Source organism: Spodoptera frugiperda, chromosome 24 (genome assembly GCF_023101765.2).
Source record: "Spodoptera frugiperda isolate SF20-4 chromosome 24, AGI-APGP_CSIRO_Sfru_2.0, whole genome shotgun sequence".
Classification (NCBI taxonomy): Eukaryota; Metazoa; Arthropoda; class Insecta; order Lepidoptera; family Noctuidae; genus Spodoptera; species Spodoptera frugiperda.
The window spans coordinates 5,050,505-5,077,220 of NC_064235.1; the positions used below are offsets into that span (position 1 = coordinate 5,050,505).

The 26,716-nt window shown below is 37.8% G+C and overlaps 1 protein-coding gene across 1 annotated transcript; it reads right to left on the reverse strand.

Moving 5' to 3' along the window:
* Nucleotides 1–3,838: 3,838 nt before the first annotated feature.
* On the reverse strand, nt 3,839–26,409 carry LOC118278770 (group 3 secretory phospholipase A2). Its single transcript, XM_035598113.2, has 2 exons — nt 26,201–26,409; nt 3,839–4,031 (listed from the first exon to the last, which is right to left on the reverse strand). The coding sequence occupies exons 1-2, from the start codon at nt 26,407–26,409 to the stop codon at nt 3,839–3,841; spliced, it is 402 nt and encodes a 133-aa protein (XP_035454006.2).
* Nucleotides 26,410–26,716: the final 307 nt, after the last annotated feature.

The window sequence follows — 26,716 nt, forward strand, 5'->3', positions numbered from 1 at the left end:
CAAGTGGGCACACAAGTTTTAATATCAAGTTTGATTTTAATTAAATTATAATTTTATTGTAACTTTCGTGAGACATACAATATTAATTATTATGTTATCGGTTTACTCACGTAACTGTTTGACGAGGAACTCGACTAGTTTCTACTAGTGTAGAGTAGCAGCGCGACAATCACCGCGTCGTGTGTCGCGTAATGCTGCTCATGTGTATGAGCCTCTAGCATGGCTTGAAACTAGTCGAGTTCCTTGTCAAACACGTGAGGAAGCCGATAACATAATAATTAATTAATTAAATTAGTTTATTTTCTGATAATCATCACAAACATTTCATTTATTAAGTGTAACTCAATCAAAGTTATCAATCTGTAAAGACAAGAGCAAAAGCTCCAACAGTAGATACATAAAGTATTAAATAAATAAATACTAAACATTAATTAATGTACTTTTGCATCGAAACAATGAATGAGAGTGTGATTATTTTCAAATATTTTATTCTATTGAAGAGTCGAAATAATTTATTGTTTGACAGAGGAAACTACCTAATTGTATTGTTATAGATTTTGACACATAACCTATAATATTACGAAACCATCTAGTCGCACCCTTAGAATGAAAGTGACCGAATCCAAAAACTGCAAGTTGTGGGAAATGAGCCAGAAAGTCTCAGAAAATTATAGTATTGAATACATTTTAGTATCTCTTCCGTATTCCATGACATACGATTGATTTTTACTAGATTTATGGATTAGTTCTTTGGTTGTAGAGTATATTTTATAACGCCAGTTTATGATAAAATCGAATGTTACAGAAATTTTGAGTTAGTGTAACCGAGAATTGTATTGTGAATCTGATTGAAAACGAGTAACCTATGGAGTTTCTTGCTCGTTCTTCTCCATAGGAATCTACACTTTGGAACGAGCAAATAGAGCAACTAGAGGACTGACCGACATACGTTATTAATATTAGTATATTATTTGCTTTGACGTTCAAAAGTGCCTTCCTGGTCTATTTGAAATGGGGCCCAGTAGGGCTGATGCCTAATCCGGAGCTGCGGACTACCTAGCGGGTTTACCGGGGCTCCGGTTCGAAAAGCAGGAGTAGGAACGGGGTGGTTTTTAGTCAGTAAGAGTCTGACACTCCCTCTCGCCTCGCCCAAGGCGAGAAAAGTCATTGGATGATTTTCCCCCCTCAAAAAAAGGTATATTTGAAATAAATGATTTTGACTTTGTTAAGTCACTTTCATTCTAATCGTGCGTAATGTAAGTTCGTCCTACTCGAGTCAAAAGCTATGGTGTTTTACAGTAAGAATCTACATTTCCTTAAAATAGTTATTGCTCTCTAGATTTTATTTATTTCTACAACACCCATGACATCTATACGTGAGAATCACAAAACTTATTTGACTAAACATTGAATATTGTCAAATAGAGGAACTTTGCACGCTTACTTAAAAACTAACCGCTGAAAACTTAATTATTTTAATGTTAAAATGTATTTCTAAAATAACTGAATCAGTACCCTTAGTATAAGTTTGCTTTATGCGACCAACCAATCAAAGCGTCGCGTTCTCGTTTCGATTACTTTAAACATAAAGCAAAGTCATACTAAGGGTACAGATAAAATTTATGTCAGTTTGTTAAATTCTCCCCATTTAATGGGAGATTTTTTGAATTGGTAACATTTTTATACACAGATTATTACATTCTAGACACCATTGACAAACGATGAAGGAAAACATCGTGAGGAAACCTGGGCTTATAATTTTTTATTATAAGTTTGAAATCGCCAACCCGCATTGAGCAAGCGTGGTGATTAATGCTCAAACCTCCGTGTGAGAAGAGGCCTTTGGTCAGCAGCGGCCTCTTATAGGCTGTTTTGAAATTACAATTTTATAAAATAATTAAAGTTTTCAGCGGTTTCATAATTTATGTTATAATTTAAATACATTATTTAGTACTCCTTAAACTTTTTACACTATTTATTGAAATAAGAAGATAGGTTTCGAAGTTTCTAGAGCTATATTTTTGTCACTGGCAACTTCTAGACGAGTCACAAGTCCGTTATGTTTTGAAAAAGAATTTAGAGTGCAGAGTGCAAGTCATTTTCACATTAACGTCATCGACACGTTTATGACGTTCGGCGATCTGGGGCCTTAGTCTGCTATTACAATTGTGTCAGAATGGTCGATCACTGATCAGTGCAAGAGGGACGGAGCTATGAAGGTTGTATAGCTCCGTCCCTCTCGCACTGCTCGCTGAAGCTGATTGGCTGCTTTAAGTTAACCAACCAATCAGAGCCAGTAACCTTAGTACGAGTTTGATTCACGTGGAACGAGATGGAATCAAGCGTGTGCTCTGATTGGTTGGTTCATTCGTGCCGGGAAATCAAGACGACGAACGCGCTCTCGTTTCGTTGTTATTAAACTCGTACTAAGGATACTGTACTCGTTCTAAAAGTATCTGCTACGGCTTTAATGGGAGGTAGTGTTGTGTTTGAAGATTACAATAGTGAAGACATTTCGTACACCGGACCAGTTAATTCAATTTGAGAACATAAAGAAGTTAAATAAACATTGACTCTACTCTGCATAAAGTGCTTCATAAAATACATTACGATGCGACGCTTCGTCAATGAAAACAATTGTTTTTGAAGATAGTGAAAGATACAGCTCTTTCATAACAAACGCACACGTAGTTTTTTTTTTGTATAAAAAAATAAACCATAATAAATCATTTATATTTACTATTGTAATCTTCAAACACAACACTACCTCCCATTAAAGCCGTGGCAGATACTTTTAAAGCTCTTTATATTTGGAGCAAAAACACAGTTCAAAAGGTTTGATCTAGATTATAAGTAGGTATTACAAGACTACACCCGGGTTTTCAGTTATAATTTATAACTAAACTAATTACTTAATAATTCTAAATCTAAGTAAGTTATAATACCACACTATTTATATTTAAATACTATTGTTATTTATCTATTTTATTTTGAATAAATTAAATCGGGAAGGAGAGACATTTTCTTATGAACATTGGTAAAAACACTTTTCCACCAGAGATGTGCTATGCTACGTTGCTGTGGATGCGTTTGGCTTCCACCAATCATATTCATTGGTACACATAGCTTAGCATTGGTGGAAACGGACACAGCTAAGCTATGTTTTTTATATGGAAATATGTATTTGTGTACGATTTGCCTGAATAATTCTGAAAAAAATCGTAGCATAGTAATCGGCCAAGATCGGAAGTTTTTAGGCTTAAATGTATTTAAAGATTCAAAACTGATTTTTGAAATTTGTTACTGTTTCATTATTAGAATAACAGTCGAAGAATAAATTGACTGTGGTGCACATATACGATGTATCTCAATCTGTAGGTGGCGAGCCTATTGCCATATTATATCAGCCACGATTCTAGATTCCATACAATTTTTTCTATGATATTTTCACAAATTCTCAAAAACCAGTCTTGAATAAATTCTGTTATATTAAGGGTAAATAATATAAAAAACATCTGAAACCCGTATCTGCAGTTAAATAATAATTTCTACAAGAAACATAAATCCTCTATTACAACAACAATAAAAAAAATACATTAAGTTACTCGTACAATCACAGTAATATAAATAATATAATTAAGAATTATTTCGCATTGCAACACAGTATCAACGCTGTATTGCCGCATTTATTTACAATATTTACCCCGAATCAGGGTAATCTTATTATAATCTGGTAACACTGACTTTGTTACGGCAACACTGAATTAACTGTCACTGTCAACGCAGTAGGCAAAGGTACGACCTTATACAGCCAGGCAAAGGTATGGTTCTATACAGCCTAGTATGGTAGGTTGTCTCTTAAAAAGGCTTGTTTGGTATAACCTCTTCGGAGACATTTGCCCCACCAAGACCGCTGTGTGCACATTTTGACAGGCTTTAGAATGAAGCATTTGGTTTGGACGACGTTGAAGAACAGCTTTCCCACCATATTAGAGACTGATGTGTCAGCCAGTTTGAGGCACGCGCGAAATCTGTGGACATAGAAAAAAATATTAGAACAAATCTTATTATCTTGCTAATATTATAAATGCGGAAGTTTGTGTTTATGTTACTAAATCACGTCAAATTTCAAAACGGCTGAAGGGATTGGTATGAAATTTGGAACAGAAGCTAGTAATAGCTGGGGTTGTTTGCTTTCTGAATCTTTAGAAAAATACAAGGTGTCTTTTTTTTGGGTTTGATAGTAACCTGGATAGGATTTTCGTGAGACATAATAATTAATTTGAACTCGGTGTGCTTTTCCAGCAGAGATGTGCTATGATACGTTGTTGGGGTTGCATTTGGCGTCCACCAATCATATTAAAAATAATGGGAAAGCGTGTGCTTTTCTATTAATGAAGTTTCTGAATTAGCAACCCATTTCTTTCGTTATGTATATCGAGACTTTTAAGGCTGTATGTGTGTGATACAAAATTGTGTAAATTAAATAAATATCCCAATCTAATAAAACCAACGTTAAATTTTACGCAATAAGTCCTATATTTGCACTTAAAATTTGACTACTAACATCAGATTGACCGTTCCAAATCATAAACATAAAGACAGCGTATCATGTTATGATAATCTTTCCTAAACTCAACTTCGTGAAAACAGCACATCAAGTTACCCTAACCTAAGCAATAAGAATTCAACTCTATCACCTGAAGCTAAAGTCGAAAATACATTGAAGAAAAACAGTCGTAAGAAATCAAGATGGCGCGACTACTTATATGCATTCGCGCCAATTTATGACGTTTACCGCCGTAAAGTGACAGTTTGACAGATATGCTATTATTTTTTAATGCATTATAAATCATGATATTAAGAATAAAAAGAGTTATCGTTGAATTTGGGATCCGTTTGTGTTAAACTAGTGACTCGCCCCGGCTTCGCATGGTTTTAGTGTTTCTCTATAATATTATACTTGTGTTATGTGCTTACAGTCAAAGTAAAGTCAAAGCATATAATTTACTTAATCCTTAACTAGGCACTTTTGAAATGTTAAATTGAATTGTCCGTCTGTCTGTCTGTTAGTAAAGGTAGGTGCTCCATATAAATCTTCCTCTTTAATCATTCTATGTATTAAACAAACTGCATCAAAATCTGTTGTGTAGTTTCAAAGATCTAAACATTAAATGTCCATTTTACAAGGGTAAATCCATTTTTTATGGAGAAATACCCATATGTAGTACGGATAGACCGAAAAGCTAAATTCTAAGCCACACCATCAAAATCCAATCAGCAATTCAGTAGTTCATGACTACCAAACATCCGTCTAGGTACATATTAGCAATAACATTTCTACAAGCAGGTAGAAATCCAACATAAATCGTAAGTAGGGTCACCTATCATAAAGAAGTAATGACAGGCATACGGACAGAGATAATATTCGCTATTTGATGTCAAACTGACGGTAAAATGTTTGAATGTCAGTGGCGCATCGTGGATTGGCTGGGTCCCGTATAAAAAATTGTTTTGGGGACCCGTTTTGTCATTTTTGAGAGGGCATAATATGACTGCACGCTTGATGCGGTAGCTGGGCAACTGGCTACCATGCAACGTGTAGCGGGTCTGATTCCCGCACGGAACAACTCTTTGTGTGATCCATGAATTGTTGTTTTGGGTCTCGGTGTCATGTGTATGTGAACTTGTATGTTTGTAAACACACCCACGACACAGGAGAAAATCCTACAGTGGAGCAACGTTAAATATGTCCTGCCCTGTCTGCCTCAAAGAGACATACCGATGATATAACAACGAACCCATGCCCTTATGATGATATTAATTTTCCTAAAGTTGCTGCCAAATTTTGAACGCATGCTTTACGCGAAAAAATATATATTTAAATTGCTTATTTGGACATTGCTAATCTCTGACATGAGATAAAAAATTGGTAAGTTGTTGTAAAGTAATGTCTTTTGAAAGTCGTCGTTGTTGTAGTCTTGAAGATTTTTTTTTGCTTACGCACGTTGGGGCCTTTCTTCCCCGGGGCCCCCATATATTTGATACGGCGCTAGCTACGGCCCTGTCGAACGCTTAAGTTTTGCGATACCATAATGTCAAATATATGTTGAACTTAAGTATCTGATTTATGGCACAGATTATAGCTAATTTGATATGCCCACAGATGCAAAAGACATTTTAAGTTTTACTTCTTTACTTATTTTATGAAGCTGAAGAGTTTGTTGGACCGAGTTAATAAGTGTAGGAGAGCCATGCTTCGGCACGAATGGGCCGGCTCGACTGGAGTGATACCACGACCTTAACGAAAACCGACGTGAAACAATGTTTGCGTTGTATAAGTGAGGTTATCGGAGGCCCAATTACTCCACCTCCCAATCTTCCCAATCCTCGATTCCCTAATAATCTTTAAATTCTTAAACCCCAAAAGGCCGGCAACGCACTTGTAACGCCTCTGGTGTGTCGGTTGTCCATGGGCGGCGGCGATTGCTTACCAATCGGTGATACGTCTGCTCATTTCATCTCATCAAAAAATCTTCGGACCTAGTGGTCCGATTTGAATTATTATTTTTATGTTAGATAGTCCATTTATCGAGGAAAGCTATACGCTATTTAACATCACGCTTTAATCAATAGAAGCCAAGCAGTGGGTGAAACCGTGCCTGTGTCGCTAATATAAAAAGCTAGAGTTTGTTTGAACGCGCTAATCTCCGGAACTACTGGTCCGATTTCAATCAATCTTTTTGTGTTAGATAGTCCATTTATCAAGGAAGGCATTTAACATATAAAACATCACGCCACGATCAATAGGAGCCGAGCAGAGGGCTATTCAACATTAACTTGAATATGACACCATCTTAGTCTCCCCCTAACTTTTACTACAAATCTTTTATTGAGCATTTACTACGTTCAGTCAGCACCATGCATTTTATTGCACATGTTATGGGCCGTAACAAAATGGCTGATCATGGGGACCATTATAGCCGGGTTTGATTCCCGTTATTAAGTTTTTCAGTGTTAAAATGGTGTTGGTAGAGTAGAATGTAGAATATATTTATTATTAGAGACCACCGCTATTCTTTACGTGGGTGTAGGAGCCTAAACGATTGTATTCAGAGCTTAAGGGATTACATTAACTACAACCTTCAACCCGCATTTAAATAAGGACGATGACGGGATATGAAAATTAAAAATCTATTTAGTCCGTCAGTTAGGTATTGGAAAAATATTAGACACGTATTTTTTTATTTTGTCATATAAGGTAATATTTAGATAAAACGAATCAATGTTTAGGAGTGGGAGCAAATACGTCATTTCTACGTATAAAACGTACCTAGAAGTAACGTCACGCGATATTTCAAATCGATATATATTCGAAAGTATTTGTTTCCGTAAGAAAATAAAAAATACGTGTCTAATATTTTTTCATTACCTAACTGACGGTAGGTAGTTTAAAATAATGTACAAGACGGACATTAAAATAAAAATGTGCCATTTACCCTATTGAACATACTACAAAATAAATTACTTATCATTCTCTTCAAAAAGATTTTTGGCCGACATTTTGTTTGACCCAAATAAACTTGGTTGGGGTAGGTTCTGAGACAAACTTTGGAACATTGGCTATCCCTTTACCGAATACTTTCGCAAGACATTTTGTAATATAGCTACTTATCTATACTATAAAGCTCAAGAGTTTATTTGTTTAAACGCACTAATCTCTGGTCCGTACTACTAGTTCAGATTGAAAAATACTTATGAGTTGGATAGTCTTTCTATTGAAAAATGCTGCCGACTATAAATCATCAAGAGTGCGAAACGGCGATTTTCTAATTACAAATTAGTTACTTAACAATTAAAGTGTGGGAAAGCCATGCTTCGATACCAATGGGCCGCCTCGACCGGAGTGATACCACGGCCGAGCAGAAAACCGACGTGAAACAACAACAACGCTTGCGTTGTATGTCGTGTAAGTAAGATTACCAGAGGCCAAATTACCCCTTTTCCCAAACCTCGAGTCCCCAAAAACTCTCCTCACCTCTCGTGTTTCGGGTGTCCATGGGCGGCGGCGATTGCTTACCATCAGGTGATCCGCTTGCCAGTTTACCGGATTATACCATAAAAAAATTAAAAGATCACAAAATTAGACATAACACACGTCAAAGTTTACGAAACTGTCATTGAAACGAAAAAAGGCGGGTAACAAATGGCGGGAGACGCCATTACGTCCAGTGTCGCTGTCATCGACACGCGTTCGGAAACCACCGCAAGGGGGCGCAGTTATCGGTGCATCCCGTAATATATTCGACAAATGGCCGCCTCTGCCAAGAACAAGGTATTCTTACTGCAAGACATTTTTAAAGATTTTAAATCTTTGTTATTTTGAAATACATATTGTAATTGCATTTATATTGTTTCTGATGTGTATTTTAACGAGTAAAAATATATAAACGTCTTTTATTTAAATATCAATTATTTATGTTTATTATTTTTGTAATCGGTGCAAATAAACTGCTTTTCTTTCTTCTTTCCAACTTATCTATAAGCATAATATTTTCCTCAATAGATTTATGCCAATATAAGTGTGTTATTTTAATAAACAGTATATACTCAGCAGCCGTGTCGTATCATTTCAACGCCATCCCTACACTGAATTCAATAAAACATACTTATAACAGTTTTTCTACATAGAAAAATTAAAACTTCTTTAACCTTAACTTTAAATATAATAGCATTTCCAAACATCTTAATTTGTAAAAAAATCAATAAAACAAACATCTCTGACCCTAACTGGAGTATACAAAAATTAGTTTCTGTTCGTCAGTCTCGAATTAAAACTAAAACTCGAGAACGGCTGGACCGATTTCGCAAATTTTGGTCTTAAATTATTTGTACAAGTCCAGGAAAGGTTTAAAAGGTGAGAAATAATGTTTGAGGCGGTACGAAGTTTGCCGGGTCAGGTAGTTCTAAATAAATCAGTTTTTTCAAACCGATTAAAGGTTTTCTAGTATTATTTTAGGCTCCTACCTACTAGTACGAGTATTTTCTTAGGTTCCAAATCTTTTCAGTGTCCACTTTGGCGTGTCCCTCTACAAGTATTATAGAATTAGAGAACGGTCTACCTACCTTTTGTTTTTAGTGAGTAAGTATTTGTCTTTAAAGGAGTTTCGGAAAAGTGCTTGGTGTTTTTTTATGGGATAGAGTAGAAGGGTAAACGTGCAGACGGATCACCTGATGGTAAGCTATATCGACGCCGCCCATGCACACCGGACACACTAACCACTTACAGTAAAATACATACGTTGTTTCACAACGGTTTATTGTGAGACCGTGGTGTAACTTGCGTGTGCGAGGTTACCGGAGGCCCAATTACCCCCTCTACCAATCTTCCCATTCCATGATTCCCTAACAACCCTTAAATTCCTAACACCCAAATGGCCGTCACCTTACCTCACGACCGGCGTGCTTACCATCATGTGATCCGTCTGCTTGTTTACCAGCTTATATCATAAAAAAGACCACCGTTTAAAAAGTTAATGTTTAAAAGAGCGTTGCTGCTTCGATTCCATCAAACGTGTAGTCTTTAGTCAGCTCATACGATACTCGCGTGAAGAGAAGGGCTGGTGACAAATGAATTCCTTTTTGAGGGGGGAAATCATCCAATTACTTCTCCCGCCTTGGGCGAGGCGAGAGGGAGTGTCAGACTGACTAAAAACCACCCCGTTCCTACTCCTGCTTTTCGAGCCGGAGCCCCGGCAAACCCGCTAGGTAGTCCGCAGCTTCGGATCCGACAAATGAATTTCTACACCTTTGCTACACAGCTTAAAAATATGCACTTTGGCCGACACATTACAAAAAGCTGTAAAAACACACATTATTCAAACTATAATACTATGTAATAACGATAGAATTAATGTTAAACTTTATTGTTTGAGGTTGAGGCTACGAAGGGCTGACAAAGCGGCCATTTGCAATTGACGACTTCTTAAAAATATTATGCATTTGTCGGGTACAGAGTAATGTATGTTCAGAGAGTGCAGAACAAATATTTTTTGATATTTCTGGATTTTAGAGGTATTACATAAGTAGGTAAGTAGTATTACTATGATTGTAAAATATAAATTAAAGATATTTTAATTTAAATGTACTTATGAAAACAAATACTTTCGAATACATATTGATTCGAAATATCGCGTGACGTTACTTCTAGGTATATTTTAAACGCAGAAATGACATATTTGTTCTCACTCCTAAACTCTGATACGTTTTAACTAAGCATTGTTATCTTATATGACAAAATAAAAAAAATAAGTGTCTAATAATTTTTCCATTACCTAACTGACGGACTAGATTTTTAATTTTCATACCCTGTCATCATCCCTATTCTACTTCATCTACTTTTTCATTGCAAATCAGACACGTTTTTCCAAAAGCCGGTGGTTAACACTCGCACACATATAATACACAGCCCCGTTGTAACAAACACAGGATTAGTGAAAGCTGACAAAGACGTGGTTTCTTTAACGAGCTCTCTCCCCCTTCGATACTAAAGATACCAGGGCCGTATTATCTTTAGGGCACGTGTATAGGGCGCCAGGTTATAAATGGGCGCCGCTAGACGCATTTAATGTTTTTTATTTTTTTTAAACGTTGTCCCACATTAGGATTTTCTCCTGTATCGTGGGTGCGTTTACAAACATACAATTTCACATACACATGACACCCAGACCCGAAACAACAATTTGTGAATAACACAAAGAGTTACCCGCTACCCGTTGCACGGCAGCCAGTTGCCCAGCCACCGCACCAACCGTGCAGTCTGCTATTATCTCTATTATCTATAACGCATGTATCTAGGGTGCCAGGTTATAAATGGGCGCTGCTAAACGCACATCTCCCACTGCCTATAGAGTGGCAGCGGCGCCAATAAATAAGATAGATCTCTTCGAACCGACAGACAAACTAGATAATATAGTTTTGTCGGACTATACACTAGATTATAAGTTCTCTAACATGTACCTTTTAACAAATAAATAAACAAATAAATAATAATGAATAGGGGTAGCTCTTTTATGGTATAAGCCGGTAAACGAGCAGACGGATCACCTGATGGTAAGCAATCGCCGCCGCCCATGGATAATTGAAATACCAGAGGCGTTACAAGTGCGTTGCCGGCCTTTTGGGGGTTAGGAATTTAATGGTTGTTGGGGAATTGGGGATTGGGAAACGATAGTTTAATGCAGCATAGGGAATTTAATGCAGGAGACCAAATGACTTAGGCCTAAAGGCACAAAAGAGACTGCACAACGGGGAGAAGCCCAGTCGCCAAGCACCACGGAAATTTGACTTAAAACTAAGTGGGTCCTGTGTGTTATACTTGCTTCCAATAATAGGTATGGCAAAAACGCCTAAACGCAAGGAAATTTGCTCGAGACTCCACAAGGTCCGTGTGATAAACTACACCTGATGAAACAATTAAATTATTTATCATAGTGTTACGCTCAAATTGCCAGAGACCACACTCCCAGAGTACGTTAGGGGCGCCAATGAGGTGCCTGTATACGCTCTCTAGACGTAATTCGCCTCTGATAGCTACGGTACTTAATCGTTTATAGGGTGGCCAAGAATCCGACACGGAAATCCGCGTTTCGATAATAGTTTTTAGAATAGAAAAATAGGAATAACAATGTTTATTTGCACGAAGTACTCATGATAATTACTGGTGATAATTTATACAATAGTTTTGCATAGAACCTACTATCGGCAAATCAACGCAATAGGGTAGATGACTAATTTTTATTTTACGTAACGTGTGTAATATTTTTCATGGCCTAACTGACGGACTAAATAGATTATTAATTTTCATACCCCATCATCATCCGTATTATACGTCAAATGTATTTTTATAGAAATTCTAAAAGAAAATTAACGTATCTTTCGCTAATTAAATTATTTACTTGATTTACTAAAATAAAAGTAACCTACATTACTCCTTAGTGTATCAGCTACGTGCCAATGTCAATTACCATCAAAATCGGTTCAGTCATTTTAATGATTAGCCGGGACAAAATATAGAAAGAGAGAAAATACTTATTGTAAAAAAATATATTTGTACCTATGTTTAAAAAAAGAGTGTTTTTTTTTTATAAGTTTATTTACATTTGTTCTCCACGGACTCTTGGTCCGTGCCCTTGTGATACCATTGGTTTTTTTTTACAATAAATCTTAAAAAAAATATGGGTAATATGTCAAACAGACACTACAATTTTATTTATTTTAGTATAAATAGTATAAATATATTAAAGTAATATTAAGCACCCATACAAAGTATGTAAGTCTCTGTCTGTACACTACTCTATGCCCATACCTCGCGTGAGCTTTGCCGCGCTTTCTCTCGCTTCATTTGCTAAAGTTCTGGTCAAGCTGCCGGCCGCTAGTGTTGTGACCGTGTCGATGTTTAGAGGTATCGATATTTTTAAGCATGTAATTTTTATTTAAAGTTACGGTTTTTAAATAAGTATTTTATCACTGAAAATTGTCATAAACGTTTAGGAAACAGCTAGATTTAATTTTGTGTTCAGTCGTTGCTCGCTATCCAGCATGCATATTTTTTTATGGTAAAAGCCGGTAAGTAGCATATAGTAAGCAATTGTTGCCGTGACCGCTCATGGACTCCCGAAACACCAGAGGCGTTACAGTTGTTGGGAAATCGGGATATGGGACAATTGATGAGGGCAGTAATTGGGCTTCCAGTAACCTCACTCACATAACGCAAGCGTTGTTTCACGTCGGTTTTCTGTGAGGATCACTCCGGTCGAGCCGGCCTATCGGTGCTGCAGCATGGTTCTCCCACAAAATATTTCATATATACTTTTCGATACCATACTCAAACAATCAACAGAAACACTCATAGAATAAACTATGAAAATCACCGCTAAACTATCGATAAAACCCCATCACTAGACCACAGTAAACCATGAGTGGCTTAGTTACATACAAACGCCGTCAAACACCGAATCAATGCTTAAGAACAAAAGGATTTGCGACTTTTCCTTGACCAAAAAGAATTAGAGAGAAAAAAAAAACAAAGACTTTGCTAGTCTATGGTCGTTAGTGTTGCCAGTATTGGTCGGTCAGCAAATGATTGGTTTTAGGGGTCTGTACTAAAAGGGTATTAGGGGCCCTTTCTTAAGCTAAGACGTTAAAAGGACCTTCCAATGTTTGTGATTAGTGGGGTTTATACATACACCGTGTTTTAGTCGTTGTATTTCCGCGGTAGAATGACTTGCCATCAGTAGTACTATCCAAACACAGAGTTAAACTTAGCAAAAACAAAGTTTTAAAGGACACAGAAAAAAATCTACTATGAAGAGATCTTTTCACACATCACATCAACAGCCTTATAAGTGGCGCTCTCCTGACCAAAGGCCTCTCACACGGAGAAGGTTTGAGCATTAATCACCACGCTTGCTCAATGCGGGTTGGCGATTTTAAACTTTTAGGGTAAAGTTCCCTATGAAAAGGACTAGGCAAGGTAATCGTGCCTCGCGGGTTTTTTGCCCTTTAAGTGATCTTTTAATAGAAGAAAATAGGTATCGCATCGGTTTCTCACTTATCCAGGTCCCATTTAACCAACTTTCTCTTTGATATAAATGCGAAAACTTATTATGAAGTTTGTGAGTGAGTTTGTGTGTTTGCTTATTACTCAACAACAACGTCACAGCTTTTATCGCCGAACGTTAAGGCAGAGGTGCACATTACGGCACGTAATGCCACTACACAATGTACAGCCACTTTTCACCATTTGTGTTATAAGTCCCATGTAATAGGGGGTGAACCTATTGCCATATACTGGGCACAATTCCAGACTCTGTTCTACCACTGAGAAATTTTCGAAAAACTGAAAAAATCCCCAGCGATACTTTGCCCGACCTGGGAATCGAACCCGAGGCCCCCCGTCCGGCAGTCGCATTTGCGACCACTCGACCTAGACTTGCTTATTATTCAATCACGTCAAAACAGCTGAAGTGATCGTGGTGAAATATGGAGCAGAAATTATCTGGAATAACATTTTAGCCTACTTTTATTCTACGAAAACACGGGCGAAACCGCTGGCAGACGCTAGTTTATCCCGAAGTTGCGGACTACCTAGCGGGATACCGGGGCTCCGGTTCAAAGCAGGAGTAGGAACGAGGTGGTTTTTAGTCAGTAAAAGTCTGACACTCCCTCCCGTCTCACCCAAGGCGAGAGAAGTCATTGGATGATTTTCCTTCCTCAAAAAAATGGCTACTCTTTATCCTACGAAAACGCGGGCGAAGTCACCGGCTGACGCTAGTTTATAATAATTGAACAACGGAACCCACATTACATTAACCAACTCGTCACTAAATAACAACATAACTCCTTTTGTAGTTGCATTTTATTTCTAACTGGCAACACAAACGTATTGGCGAGGTTGGCGACCGTTATTTTAAGAAATCGGAATTTGAAAAACGAATGTCGAATTCCATTTGGCTGTCTGGACGTATTGTTGCGTTTAGAATAAAAAAAGAAGTATTTCGCTGTAATCTTCTTTGATTTTGAAATCAAAAGTTCTTGGAATATTGTGTTAAAAGTAATTATTTATTATGAACAGTACTGGATAAAGATAAAGCAAATATGAAAAGGGTACCTGGAGTTACATTGCTTATTATTTTGGATGTTTTTTGTGGAATAAGCCGGTAAACGAGCAGACGGATTACCTGATGATAAGCAATCGCCGCTGCCCATGGGTACTTGAAACACCAGAGGCGTTATAAGTGCGTTGCCAACTTTTTGAAGGTTAGAAATTTAATGATTTGGGAAGATTGGGAAGGGGGGTAATTGGGCTTCCGGTAACCTCACTCACATAACGAAACACAACGCAAGCGTTGTTTCACGCCGGTTTTCTATGTGGCCGTGATACCACTATCACTCCGGTCGAGCCGGCCCATTCGTGCCAAAGCATGGCTCTACCACACTTAAAAATTATTGTGATTTTGCCTTGTTGAAATTATATTTTATTAAATTACATTTTGGGCTTGGTTTTTCGAAAACATTTGCAGATGTTTAGTATCCTTACTACGAGTTTAGTTTTACGAGAACGCATTCGGCGCTGTGATTGGTTTGGTATCGTTATGTTTTCAATATAAAAAACGTAGCTAAGCTGTGTCCACTTTCACCAGTGCTAAGCTATGTGTACCAATGAATATGATTGGTGGAAGCCAAACGTATCCACAGCAACGTAGCATAGCAAATCTCATATTCATTCAGCTATATTCATTGGTTACACATAGCTTAGCACTGGTGAAAAGCTACGTTTTTTATATGAAAAGATGCGATTTATGGATGCTTGTTATGACCGACACATTGCATCCTCCTTGCATATCTACAAAGCTTAGTAGCAGTGGAAACGATCACATAGTTTTACAACTTAGCTAGTACATCTTCGTAGCACAGCTACATAGCACATCTCTCGTGGAAAATGACCCAAATTATTAGCCTTAATAAATTTTTAAACTTAAAATGTATTTTTTACAACTTAGTAGTTCATTCTGATTGCCATACGGGCGCCGGGCGAGTCAATTTGAGTTCTTTCTTTATTCAACCCGTATCTAGTACTTACAAGTTTAAAAAAGTTACCTGTGGTTTTAAAAAGTAAACTGTTTGACTTTTTACTTTGGCACTAAAATGTATTTTTTCTTTTGTTCTATGGAAAAAGAGTTTTGTTGAAGCATTTAAGTGAACGATTTTTGGTAACCTTTGAAGTTTCTTGCTGATCCGAAACTGCGGACTACCTAGCGGGTTACCGGGGCTCCGGTTCGAAAAGCAGGAGTAGGAACGGGGTGGTTTTTAGTCAGTAAGAGCCTGACAGTCGCCGCGCCCAAGGCGAGAGAAGACATTGAATGATTTTACCCTCTTCTTCAAAATCGAGTCTCTTGCTCGTTCTGTTCCATAGAAATCTGCTCTTTAGAACGAGCAAATAAAGCAACTATAGGACGGACCGACCTACAGACAGACATTGTTTTTAATATTATAATATTTGCGAAACAAAAATTTATGGATCCCACAAACAGTTGTTCCATGCGGGAATCGAACCCGCAACACATTACGCGCCAACAGTGCAGTCCATTTGAATTACTTAATGAAATTTTGATTTTGATGTTGACTTATGTTTAGTTTTATTTCAATTAGTTTTCATTGGCCATTTATTTAGGGTAAACGTAATTTGTGTTAGAGACCTAATTTGATAGAAGTGACACTACTGTAGTAGTGCAAAGCTCCGAATAGACTTATCGCCATATTTTAAACATTTTGCTCATTTAATATTCTTCCTGTATAGTTCTAACTGTTTTCAAGACTTTAAGCATATATTTCCTAACGGATCTTACTCACGAAACATACGAAAGATTAAAAAAACATAGTTCAACTTTCAACGACTAAAACATGCCTAGACTATTTTTGGCCGCAATTTTGACAGATGTCATTGCGATACAGTGATTATTGTCTATTATCTGTTGTTTGTGATCTGTTCAGTATTCAGCGCATGGCTGGATATACGCCTACGTTTAGAATATCATTAGGGTAGGCAGACGTAGAAATATTATTACAACTTTCGTGAGACATACTAAATTAATTATTATTATGTTACCGACTTACGCAGGAATGCTGCTCTTGAATATGCCTATTGCGATGGCAACATGATGGTAAGCAATCCCCAGTTCCCCACCACTCATGGACACATGAAACACCCGAGGCGTTACAAGTGCGTTGCCGGTCTTTTGGGCGTTAGGAATTTAAGAGTTGTTGGGGAATCGAGGATTTCGAAGATTTAGGTAATAGGGCGTCCGATAACCTCACTTACGTCGAAACACATCGCAAGCGTTGTTTCACATCGGTTTTTGGTGAAGCCGTAGTGTCACTCCGGTCGAGTCGGCCCATTCGTACCGAAGCATATGGCACGTAATGAGCTATACAATGTACACCCACTATGCACCATTTGTGTTATAAGTCTCATGTAATAGGGGGTGAACCTATGGTCATATACTGGGCACGGCTCCCGAAAAATACTCAGCAATCCTCTGCCCGACCCGGAAATCGAACCCGAGACAAGGGATCTCGGGTTCGATTCCAGTCGTCCACTTGCGACCACTCGATCTAGGTGCTATGTGTAGAAAAAATCGATTTACAAATTACCTACATTCTCTGTTACTATAAACTTTCTATTTCTAAGTAGCAACCCTGATAACGGTGTATTGCGAATGCGGCCACAAACTAGACTATAGACTGGAGATTACTAGAATAATGGCCGATCGTCGATACAATGCTAGAACGACTCGATAATAGTAGAGGTATCGATTTATTGCCTCTATGATCGAGTGGGTTGAGCGGCTGGTGAGTAAGGTCTTGGATTCGATTTTTTTAAACGTTTTTTCACATAGGCTGGCTTCATCTAGTTATTTCAAAGATTGACGTGTAAATGTGTTATCTTATAATCAACTTGCAAAAATAAAAATATAATCAACTTGCAAAAATAATAAAAATAAATAATAATTTACATTCGAATTTTCTCCTGTGTCGTTTGTGCGTTTACATACAATAACATATGTAGGTATATAAAAGAACTAAAGTTTGTCACTAACTTTGAATCAATGCAATGCAGCGTCTTTTATTCCTGAAGGGGTAGGCAGAGGTGTACATACAATGTACACGCTCTTTTTACCTTGACCTGTATGTATGCATGTGCGCGTTTGTCTCGCGTTTGGTTGAACCGATTTTAATGCGGTTTGCAGCATAGTATTTTTTAGACTTAGACTTAGGGATATTGACTGAATTAAAAAAAAAATGGAGGCAGTAAAGAAAATTTCATGCGATATAAATTGTATTTTTTTATTTTTATCGTAAAACTAAAACATAGTTAAACCCTCAGACATTAGGACGTGGACAACGGCAGATGAAGCTACACCCAATCTGTCAAACTTATACAACAGATACTCAACTCTATCACCCAGTTATTAAAGTCGAAAATTCAAAGTCAGATCTTAACACAGTGGCATGACACTAGAAAATCTATTTTGGTAAAATAACTCACGCACAGTCAACTTGCAACTATTTTGCTTTGCAAAAATAGAATTAGTGTGCTTTTCCACCAGAGATGTGCTATGCTACGTTGCTGTGGATGCGTTTGGCTTCCACCAATCATATTCATTGGTAAACATAGTTAACCGACGTGAAACAATGCTTGCGTCGTGTTTTGTCGTGTGAGAGAGGTTACCGGAGGCCCAATTACTCCCTTCCCAATTTTCCCAAGCCCCGATTCCCCAACAACCCTTAAATTCCTAGACCCTCAAAAGGCCGGCAATGCACTTGTAACGCCTCTGATGTTTCGTGTGGCCATAGGCCATGAATGACTGTTTTGGATCCCGCAACGAAATAAATCAGAAGATATTATTAGAGGAGAAGAAGAAAACGATAGTTTCCACTTCCCTCAGTGACTTTAATGCGGGAGACAGAATGACTTAAGCTTAAACGCACAGAAACAAAACGTAAATTGATTTTTCATTAGTCTAAAAGTTTGGGTCAAAGTTACCCACTAGGGTCAAAGAAACCCGATCTTACAGTACTTAATAAGTTATCAAAATAACTCAATGTCAATATCATGACCAGTGACCAGCCTAAGAACTAAGAACGGATCATTTTACCAAATATCAAACATCCAAATAAAATAAATGGCGTCACAAATATATCCATTGTTGTTGTCCCCAAACTAAGAAACCATTCCGAGCCGATAAACAAGAATATAGTTATCTTACCTAGCCGCCAGAGGAGGCCACACTCTCATAATTTATGTATTGTCACCCAGCATATTTAACCTCCTTGCCGTATTATTCACACATTATAAATCCTACGGAGCGTAGCGATAACGGAACGCGCCCATAAACGCTAAAGATGGCGGCTCTGACAGTTTTTTGACAGCGGTTTTCGCGGGAAAATGTGATCGTTTTCTTTTTTTTTGTGCATTTTTGAATTATGTGTGGATTTTTTTTGCTGTGTTCGGGGTGAAAGGATTAGTGTTTTTTTTTAAGATTTATTATTTGTTATTAATACTCAGGTGTTGTGGTCCAAGAAAATTTGGAATAATATTAGAAGATTTTTTTATAACGTCACGCCTTTAATCCCCGAAGGGGTAGGCAGAGGTGCACATTATAGCACATATTGCCAATGTACATCTACATTTCACAATTTATATTATAAGTTTCATGTAATAGGGGATGAACCTATTGCCATATACCGGGCACATTTCCAGACTCCGTGCTACCACTGACTTTTTTTGTCGAAAAACCGAAAAAAGCCCAGTAATACTTCACCCGACCCGGGAATCGAACCCGAGACCCCTTGCCTGGCAGTCGCACTTGCACTATTTTACTATTTTTTTTATTTCATGTCGCGTGTATTATTTGTACCTGGTGTTGTTGTACTAAATATTTAAATGGTGTTTCTTTCTTGTGTAGGAATGAATAGAAAAAGCATTGAAGTACCTATTGAGCGCTCTATGACTGAGACCTTGAAACAGCTACTAGGAAAGATTAAGAAAAAAAAAGTAACCTAACCTAACCTAATCCATAAATAAAATGTAATTAGTTTCCTATTGTTTTTTAACCAACCTTAGCGAGTTGAATTAAACCGTACCGAGAATTTTAATGAATTTAACGACATATTATAGTTCAAGTTCAAATTAAAAGGCAGCTTATTCTTATCTCGTTGCTAGGCTCGTGGGTCGAGTGGTTGCAAGTGCGACTGTTGAACAAGGGGTCTCAGGTTCTTTTCCCGGGTCGGGCAAAGTATTACTGGCCTTTTTTCGCATGGAGTCTGGAATTGTGGCCAGTATATGGCAATAGGCTCACTTCCTATTACATGGGACTTATAACAGAAATGGTGAAAAGTGGATATTCATTGTACAGCGGTATTACGTGCCGTAATTTGCGCCTCTGCCTACTGCTAGGGGGATATCTTTCGCGTGCCTATGAGTATATGACAACGGTTTTTCATGTAAAGCCTTAATACTAACTATAACTTTCATACGCTTGAACACCGAAGTATCGAAAAACGAGAACATTACTTCATTACCCCTGTTTGCTTACAAAACAGGCAGGCATTGAAAAAGTTTAATGAAGAATACAAAATTAGTTACGACAACGAAAACAAAGACACCTCATCTAGCCGCTGTATCGATTTTTTCCACATTTCTGAACGCAAACGTTTACGTCAAGTTGACGCGCGATGGCGCCATTTTCTCCGTTCGAAATTCGAAAATCGCGCGCGGCTCAATGGGCGGGTAATGGCGCGGAAAGCATAGACTATAGACTAAACAGGTGTCCGCTTCCTCCCGAGTTTATTTCGAGTCGGTTCTAAAATTGAAAATCGTTGCGAACTTCGGCGGTTATTTTCTGTATATAAAGACGTTCGCTGTTTTAGTTATTTTGTTACTTTTTTAATGTAAGAATAGTTTTGAGTGTAGGAGAGGCTTGTTTCGGCTCGACCGGAGTGATACTACGGCTTCACAGAAAAGCGACGTGAAACAATGGTGATTGTAACATACCTCTTTCGCTTAATCTACTTTTATCAACCTCTTCATACATGTTTCTGACTTGGAAGCAAGCTAATCATTTGTTTTTTTTTATGATATAAGTCGTAAACGAGCAGACGGATAACCTGATGGTAAGTTATCGCCGCCGCCCAAGGATACCCGAAACACCAGAGACGTTACAAGTTTGATAAGATTCGGAAGGGGGAAGGGGGTTAAAGGGGCCTCCGTTACCCTCTCATTCACAACGCAAGCGTTGTTTCACGTCGGTTTATGAGGTCTATGAGGCCGTGGTATCACTCCGGTCGAGCCGGCCCATTCGTACCGAAGCATGGCTCCCCCATACTTACTTAAATGGATCAAAATGTGTTGATAAGTAATAAGTAAATAACTCAATTAAGTCTCAAAAACATACCTTTTCTTAACGCCTTTGTATTCTCAATAAAAAAACGTAACAATTCGAACCTAATAATATATCGTATAGACAAAAATAACACGAATTTGTTATCGATTCAACTGATCTCTGATTCCGACTCGATACAAGGCTGTATAGGATTCTTCCCTTTGCCTCCGTCCCGAAGTAAAAAAAAAAGATTAAATGACAATTGGATACCATAAACACCTAGTTTAGGGTTTTTTTGAATTTCTTTTTTTTATGACGTCACAATGAATTAGAGATATCAATCTTTTAGCTTTAAGGATTTTGACTTTAGTTTTGTTTAGGGTAAGCAACGTTTGTCAAGGTTAGCTTGGGGATGGGTGGTTCTTTATACCGTATGGGGAAACCTCTTATGACTTAATTTAAACCACATTTTTGTTATTATCTTGGCTGACGATATACGATAAAAGTGAGCGATATAGGCCTCTTTAAATTAATTCGAACACTCTTTACAAATACGGGATTGGAACAGCCGCGCCACATATTCGTAATATTCCTAGACAACCTACAACATTACAGCTCTTCTGTGGTCAAGGTACATGGAGCTGTTTATACAGAATTTAATACTTGATTAATTTCATAATTTATTTTGTTTTAAAATGTAAATTTTTTAATTTTCGTTTTACGTTGAAATATTTCGTTGTGTTTTGCTTCTGTAGTATAGTTATACTTGCAGTTTCATTTAAATCATATGAGTGCGGCGGCGATTGCTTACCATCAGATGATCCGTCAGCTCGTTTACCGGCTTATACGATAAAATATAATAATGAAGTAATGAAGACTAGCGTTTTATCGCAGGACACACAAACAGACAGACAGACAGAGATGCCACGCTCTGATATATATTTATGAGCACCAATTAGAAGGTGCGAGATACAATCTGTAGCCGTTTTTTGTTGATAGGACAAAAAGGAATGGAGTGGTTGTGATTGTTGTTTTTTTATTTATTTATTTTTCTTTAAAGCTGTGACTGCTATTTTACTTTAATTAGTTTGTACTTTTAAAACCTAATTTTCTCCTGTGTCGTGGGTGAGTTTACAAACATACAAGTTCACATGCACATGACACCCGGACGTGAAACAACTATTTGTGGATCATACAAAGAGTTGCATTGTGCGGGAACGCTGGTTTTCTGTGAGGTATAAAAAATCGGCCCATTCGTGCCGAAGCATGGGGCTCTGCCACACCTGATTGTTCATTTATTTACGCTTTTAAGACAATCTTATTAAAAATCTGACGTTACCCAATAGCAACACTAGCTTTTTGCTAGTTAAGTGTATTATCTGCCACGCACCTGGTAAAATGTAGGATAATAATTAAAATATCGTTCACCGTATTTTCATTTGGTATTTATTATTAGTATTAAGATCAACATTCTAAAAAAACTAATCATTGAAAATAATATTTTACTTTTCAATATATGTAATATACGAAAATCTTACTAAAACTCACAAATTAGTACATTCGTCTCCACACATTTCTCTGTCCCCCTTAATTTTATCTCAGAGCAGTAGAGTCGAAGGTTTTTATTTTATTTTCACTGTATCACATCAATTCTGTACGGCAGGACACGGGGACCTAGGAAATGGCTCTATTAATGTACCCGCCGCCATTTTGAGACAAATTAAGAAAAAAATCCAGCCAAGCGCGAGTCGGAGCAGCGTATGACAGGGTTCCGTAGTCCGTAACTTTTGTTTCTTTTTATGGAGTAGGGAGCAAATTAGTAGACGGGTCAGCTGATGGAATCAATCAGCGCCTCCCATGGGTATTGGACACCCACAACACCAGAGGCGTTACACGTGCGTTGCCGGCCTTTTCATTTATTAAATAATAAATGGTATTAAAATCAACATTGTTGTTTAGGGGATTTCTTTTATTTTCACTGTATCACATCAATTCTGTACGGCAGGACACGGGGAACTAGGAAATGGCTCTATTAATGTACCCGCCGCCATTTTGAGACAAATTAAGAAAAAAATCCAGTCAAGCGCGAGTCGGAGCAGCGCGTGAAGGGTTCCGTAGTCCGTACCATTTGTTTTTTTTTTTTTATGGAATAGAGGGCAAACGAGTAGATGGGTGATCTGATGGTAAGCGATCAGCGCCTCCCATGGGTATTGGACACCCGCGACACCAGAGGCGTTACAAATGCGTTACCGGCCTTCATTTATTTATTCAAATAATAAATGGTATTAAAATCAAAAATGTTGTTTAGGGGATTTCTTTTATTTTCACCACATCACATCAATTCTGTACGGCAGGACACTGGAACTAGGAAATGTCTCTATTAATGTACCCGCCGCCATTTTGAGACAAATTAAGAAAAAAATCCAGCCAAGTGCGAGTCGGAGCAGCGTATGAGAGGGTTCCGTAGTCCGTAACTTTTGTTTTTTTTTAATTGAATAGGGGGCAAAAATGAGTAGACGGGTTACATGATGGTAAGCGATCAGCGCTTCCCATGGGTATTGGACACCCGCAACACCAGAGGCGTTACAAATGCGTTGCCGGCCTTTTCATTTATTAAATAATAAATGGTATTAAAATCAACTTTGTTGTTTAAGAAATTTCTTTTATTTTCACTGCATCACATCAATTCTGTACGGCAGGACGCGGGGAACTAGGAAATGGCTCTATTAATGTACCCGCCGCCATTTTGAGACAAATTAAGAAAAAAATCTAGCCAAGCGCGAGTCGGAGCAGTGTATGAGAGGGTTCCGTTGCCTGTACCACTTTTGTTTTTTTTTTAATGGAATAGAGGGCAAACGAGCAGATTGGTCACCTGATGGTAAGCGATCAGCGCCTACCGTGGGTATTGGACACCCGCAACACCAGAGGCGTTACAAGTGCATTGTCGGCCTTTTCATTTATTAAATAGGTAATAAATGGTATTAAAATCAATATTGTTGTTTAGGGGATTTCTTTTATTTGCACTGTATCACATCAATTCTGTGCGGCAGGACGCGGGGAACTAGGAAATGGCTCTATTAATGTACCCGCCGCCATTTTGAGACAAATTAAGAAAAAAACTAGCCAAGTGCGAGTCGGAGCAGCGTATGACAGGGTTCCGTAGCATTTTTTTTACGGAGTAGGGAGCAAAAATGAGTAGACGGGTCACCTGATGGTAAGTGATCAGCCCCTCCCATGGGTATTGGACACCCACAACACCAGAGGCGTTACAAGTGCGTTGCCTTTTTTATTTATTCATTCGAATAAATAATAAATGGTATTAAAATCAATATTGTTGTTTAGGGGATTTCTTTTATTTTCCCTGTATCACATCAATTCTGTACGGCAGGACACGGGGAACTAGGAAATGTCTCTATTAATGTACCCGCCGCCATTTTGAGACAAATTAAGAAAAAAAAACCAGTCAAATGCGAGTCGAGCAGCGTATGAGAGGGTTCCGTACTCCGTACAATTTTTGGGGGTAAACGAGCAGATGGGTTACTTGATGGTAAGCGATCAGCGCCTCACATGGGTATTGGACACCCGCAACACCAGAGGCGTTACAAATGCGTTGCCGGCCTCTTCATTTATTCATTCGAATAAATAATAAATGGTATTAAAATCAACATTGTTGTTTAAGAAATTTCTTTTATTTTCACTGTATCACATCAATTCTGTACGGCAGGACACGGGGACTAGGAAATGGCTCTATTAATGTACCAGCCGCCATTTTGGGACAAATTAAGAAAAAAATCTAGTCAAGTGCGAGTCGGAGCAGCGCGTGATTGGTTCCGTAGTCCGTATCTTTTGTTTTTTTTTTTATGAAATAGAGGGCAAACGAGCAGACCGGTCAGATGATGGTAAGCGATCAGCTCCTCCCAAGGGTATTGGACACCCGCAACACCAGAGGCGTTACAAATGCGTTGCCGGCCTTTTCATTTATTTATTCAAATAATAACCCAGTAATACTTTACCCGAGACCACTTGCCCGACAGTCGCAATTGCGACCACTTGACCAACAAGAAGTCATTGGATGATTTTCCCCTACAAAAAAGGGTACCTTTTTTATCATTGTGGGCACGGGACCCTAAGAAAGGTAACTGTCATGGCGGTAATGTCATAATAGACATAAATTTGTTTAAACGTCAGATTTTATTAGTTCCAAGGGATAGCTAATTAGGAAATTAATTTCGTTATTAGTTGAATCAATAGGTTAATTAATTTTTGTATTTTTTACTTTCTTATTTATATTAATTTTGTTTCGAGAAATAAGTTATGTTATAGTTTTATTATTTCCTTTCTATGATGTGATTTTTAATTAGTAATGTTTGGGTAACCTATATGTTTCATAGTTAAAACGCATCAACAAATATATTACAGGTATATTATACTTTTAGAATCAAATATCTGTAAGAAAACTCATAGGTGATATTTGATTCTAAAAATTTACTTCAAAAATAAAAAAATAAATAATACATCAACCAACACCACATTACAACACCATGCAACATACCAACAGCATACAACAACCATAATAAATAACTTAAAAAAAAGACCAACAACAGCACATAATATCAAACATACTTAACCTCAAAAAAAAATGACAAGCAAATTCCCGCTAAAACCAAAATGACATTGACAGGAGCGCAAAAAAAAGAAACAATCAGGCAACGACAATCAGTACCCTTAGTACGAGTTTGCTTTACGTTTAAAGTAATCGAAACGAGAGCGCGTTCGGTGATCTGATTGGTTGGTTTATTGGAGCTGGCCAATCAGAGCTGCGAACGCGCTCTCGTTTTGATTACTTTAAACGTAAAGCAAACTCGTAGTAAAGTTACAGGGAGCTAAGAACGAGTTTGTTTTACATTTACCGACAACGAAATACGTTACCGTGTTCAGTGCTTTAATTGGCCTGCTCTAATAGACCAACCAATCAGTACCCTTAGTATAAGTTTGCAAATAAAGTAACCGAAACGAGAGCGTTCGGCGTTCTGATTGGTCGGCTGGTATAAACCAACCAATCAGAGCAAACGCGGTCTCGTTTTGATAAATTTAAACGTAAAGCAAACTCATATTAAGAGTACTGATTGGCCTGCTAAAATAGACCAACCAATGGCTGAACAGTAACGTTTTTCAATTTAATTAAACGTAAAACAAACTCAATAGATACTTAACTCTCACTTCTCATTCATTAACAATCAACTAAGCAACCATACCTTTCATCACATCGACAGTGCATCAGCGTGTTTACTCTCCAATTGTAGATTCCATATTTCTTCTCCATGCCCCCAATCCAGAAAGGGCATCTCAGGTCGTGGACTCTACAGCATCTGTCAGTCCTGGTGTGCCCTCCAAGTTGGGAGTATCGTGTGGCTGAGAATCCTTTGCCACACCACTTGGTACCAGGAACTCTTAGTAACTCCATCGTGTCGCGTTTTGATCTGAGATGGTATTCGATACTGTTATCGATAATCGATTTGGTAATCGAATTTTGATGTTGTTTTTTTTTTATTTATTTTTTGGTTATTATTTTCCCTTTGTCTCAATTTTTATTTTGGGATGTTTTGTATTGTAAGGTCTCTATTTTAAGTCGAAGTCGAAGTCAAAATTATTTATTTCAAATAGACCAGGAAGGGAAGGGACTTTTGAACGTCAAAGCAAATATTACAATAATATTAAAACATATCTGTCTGTCAGTCCTCTAGTTGCTCTATTTGCTAGTTCCAAAATGT

Coding starts and splice junctions, on each gene's coding strand:
- LOC118278770 (XM_035598113.2), bottom strand. CDS start 26,409: ATGGAGTTACTAAGAGTTCCTGGTACCAAGTGGTGTGGCAAAGGATTC. Junction 4,032..26,200: donor CACTGTCGATGTGATGAAAG/GTATGGTTGCTT, acceptor CTATGTCCACAG/ATTTCGCGCGTGCCTCAAAC.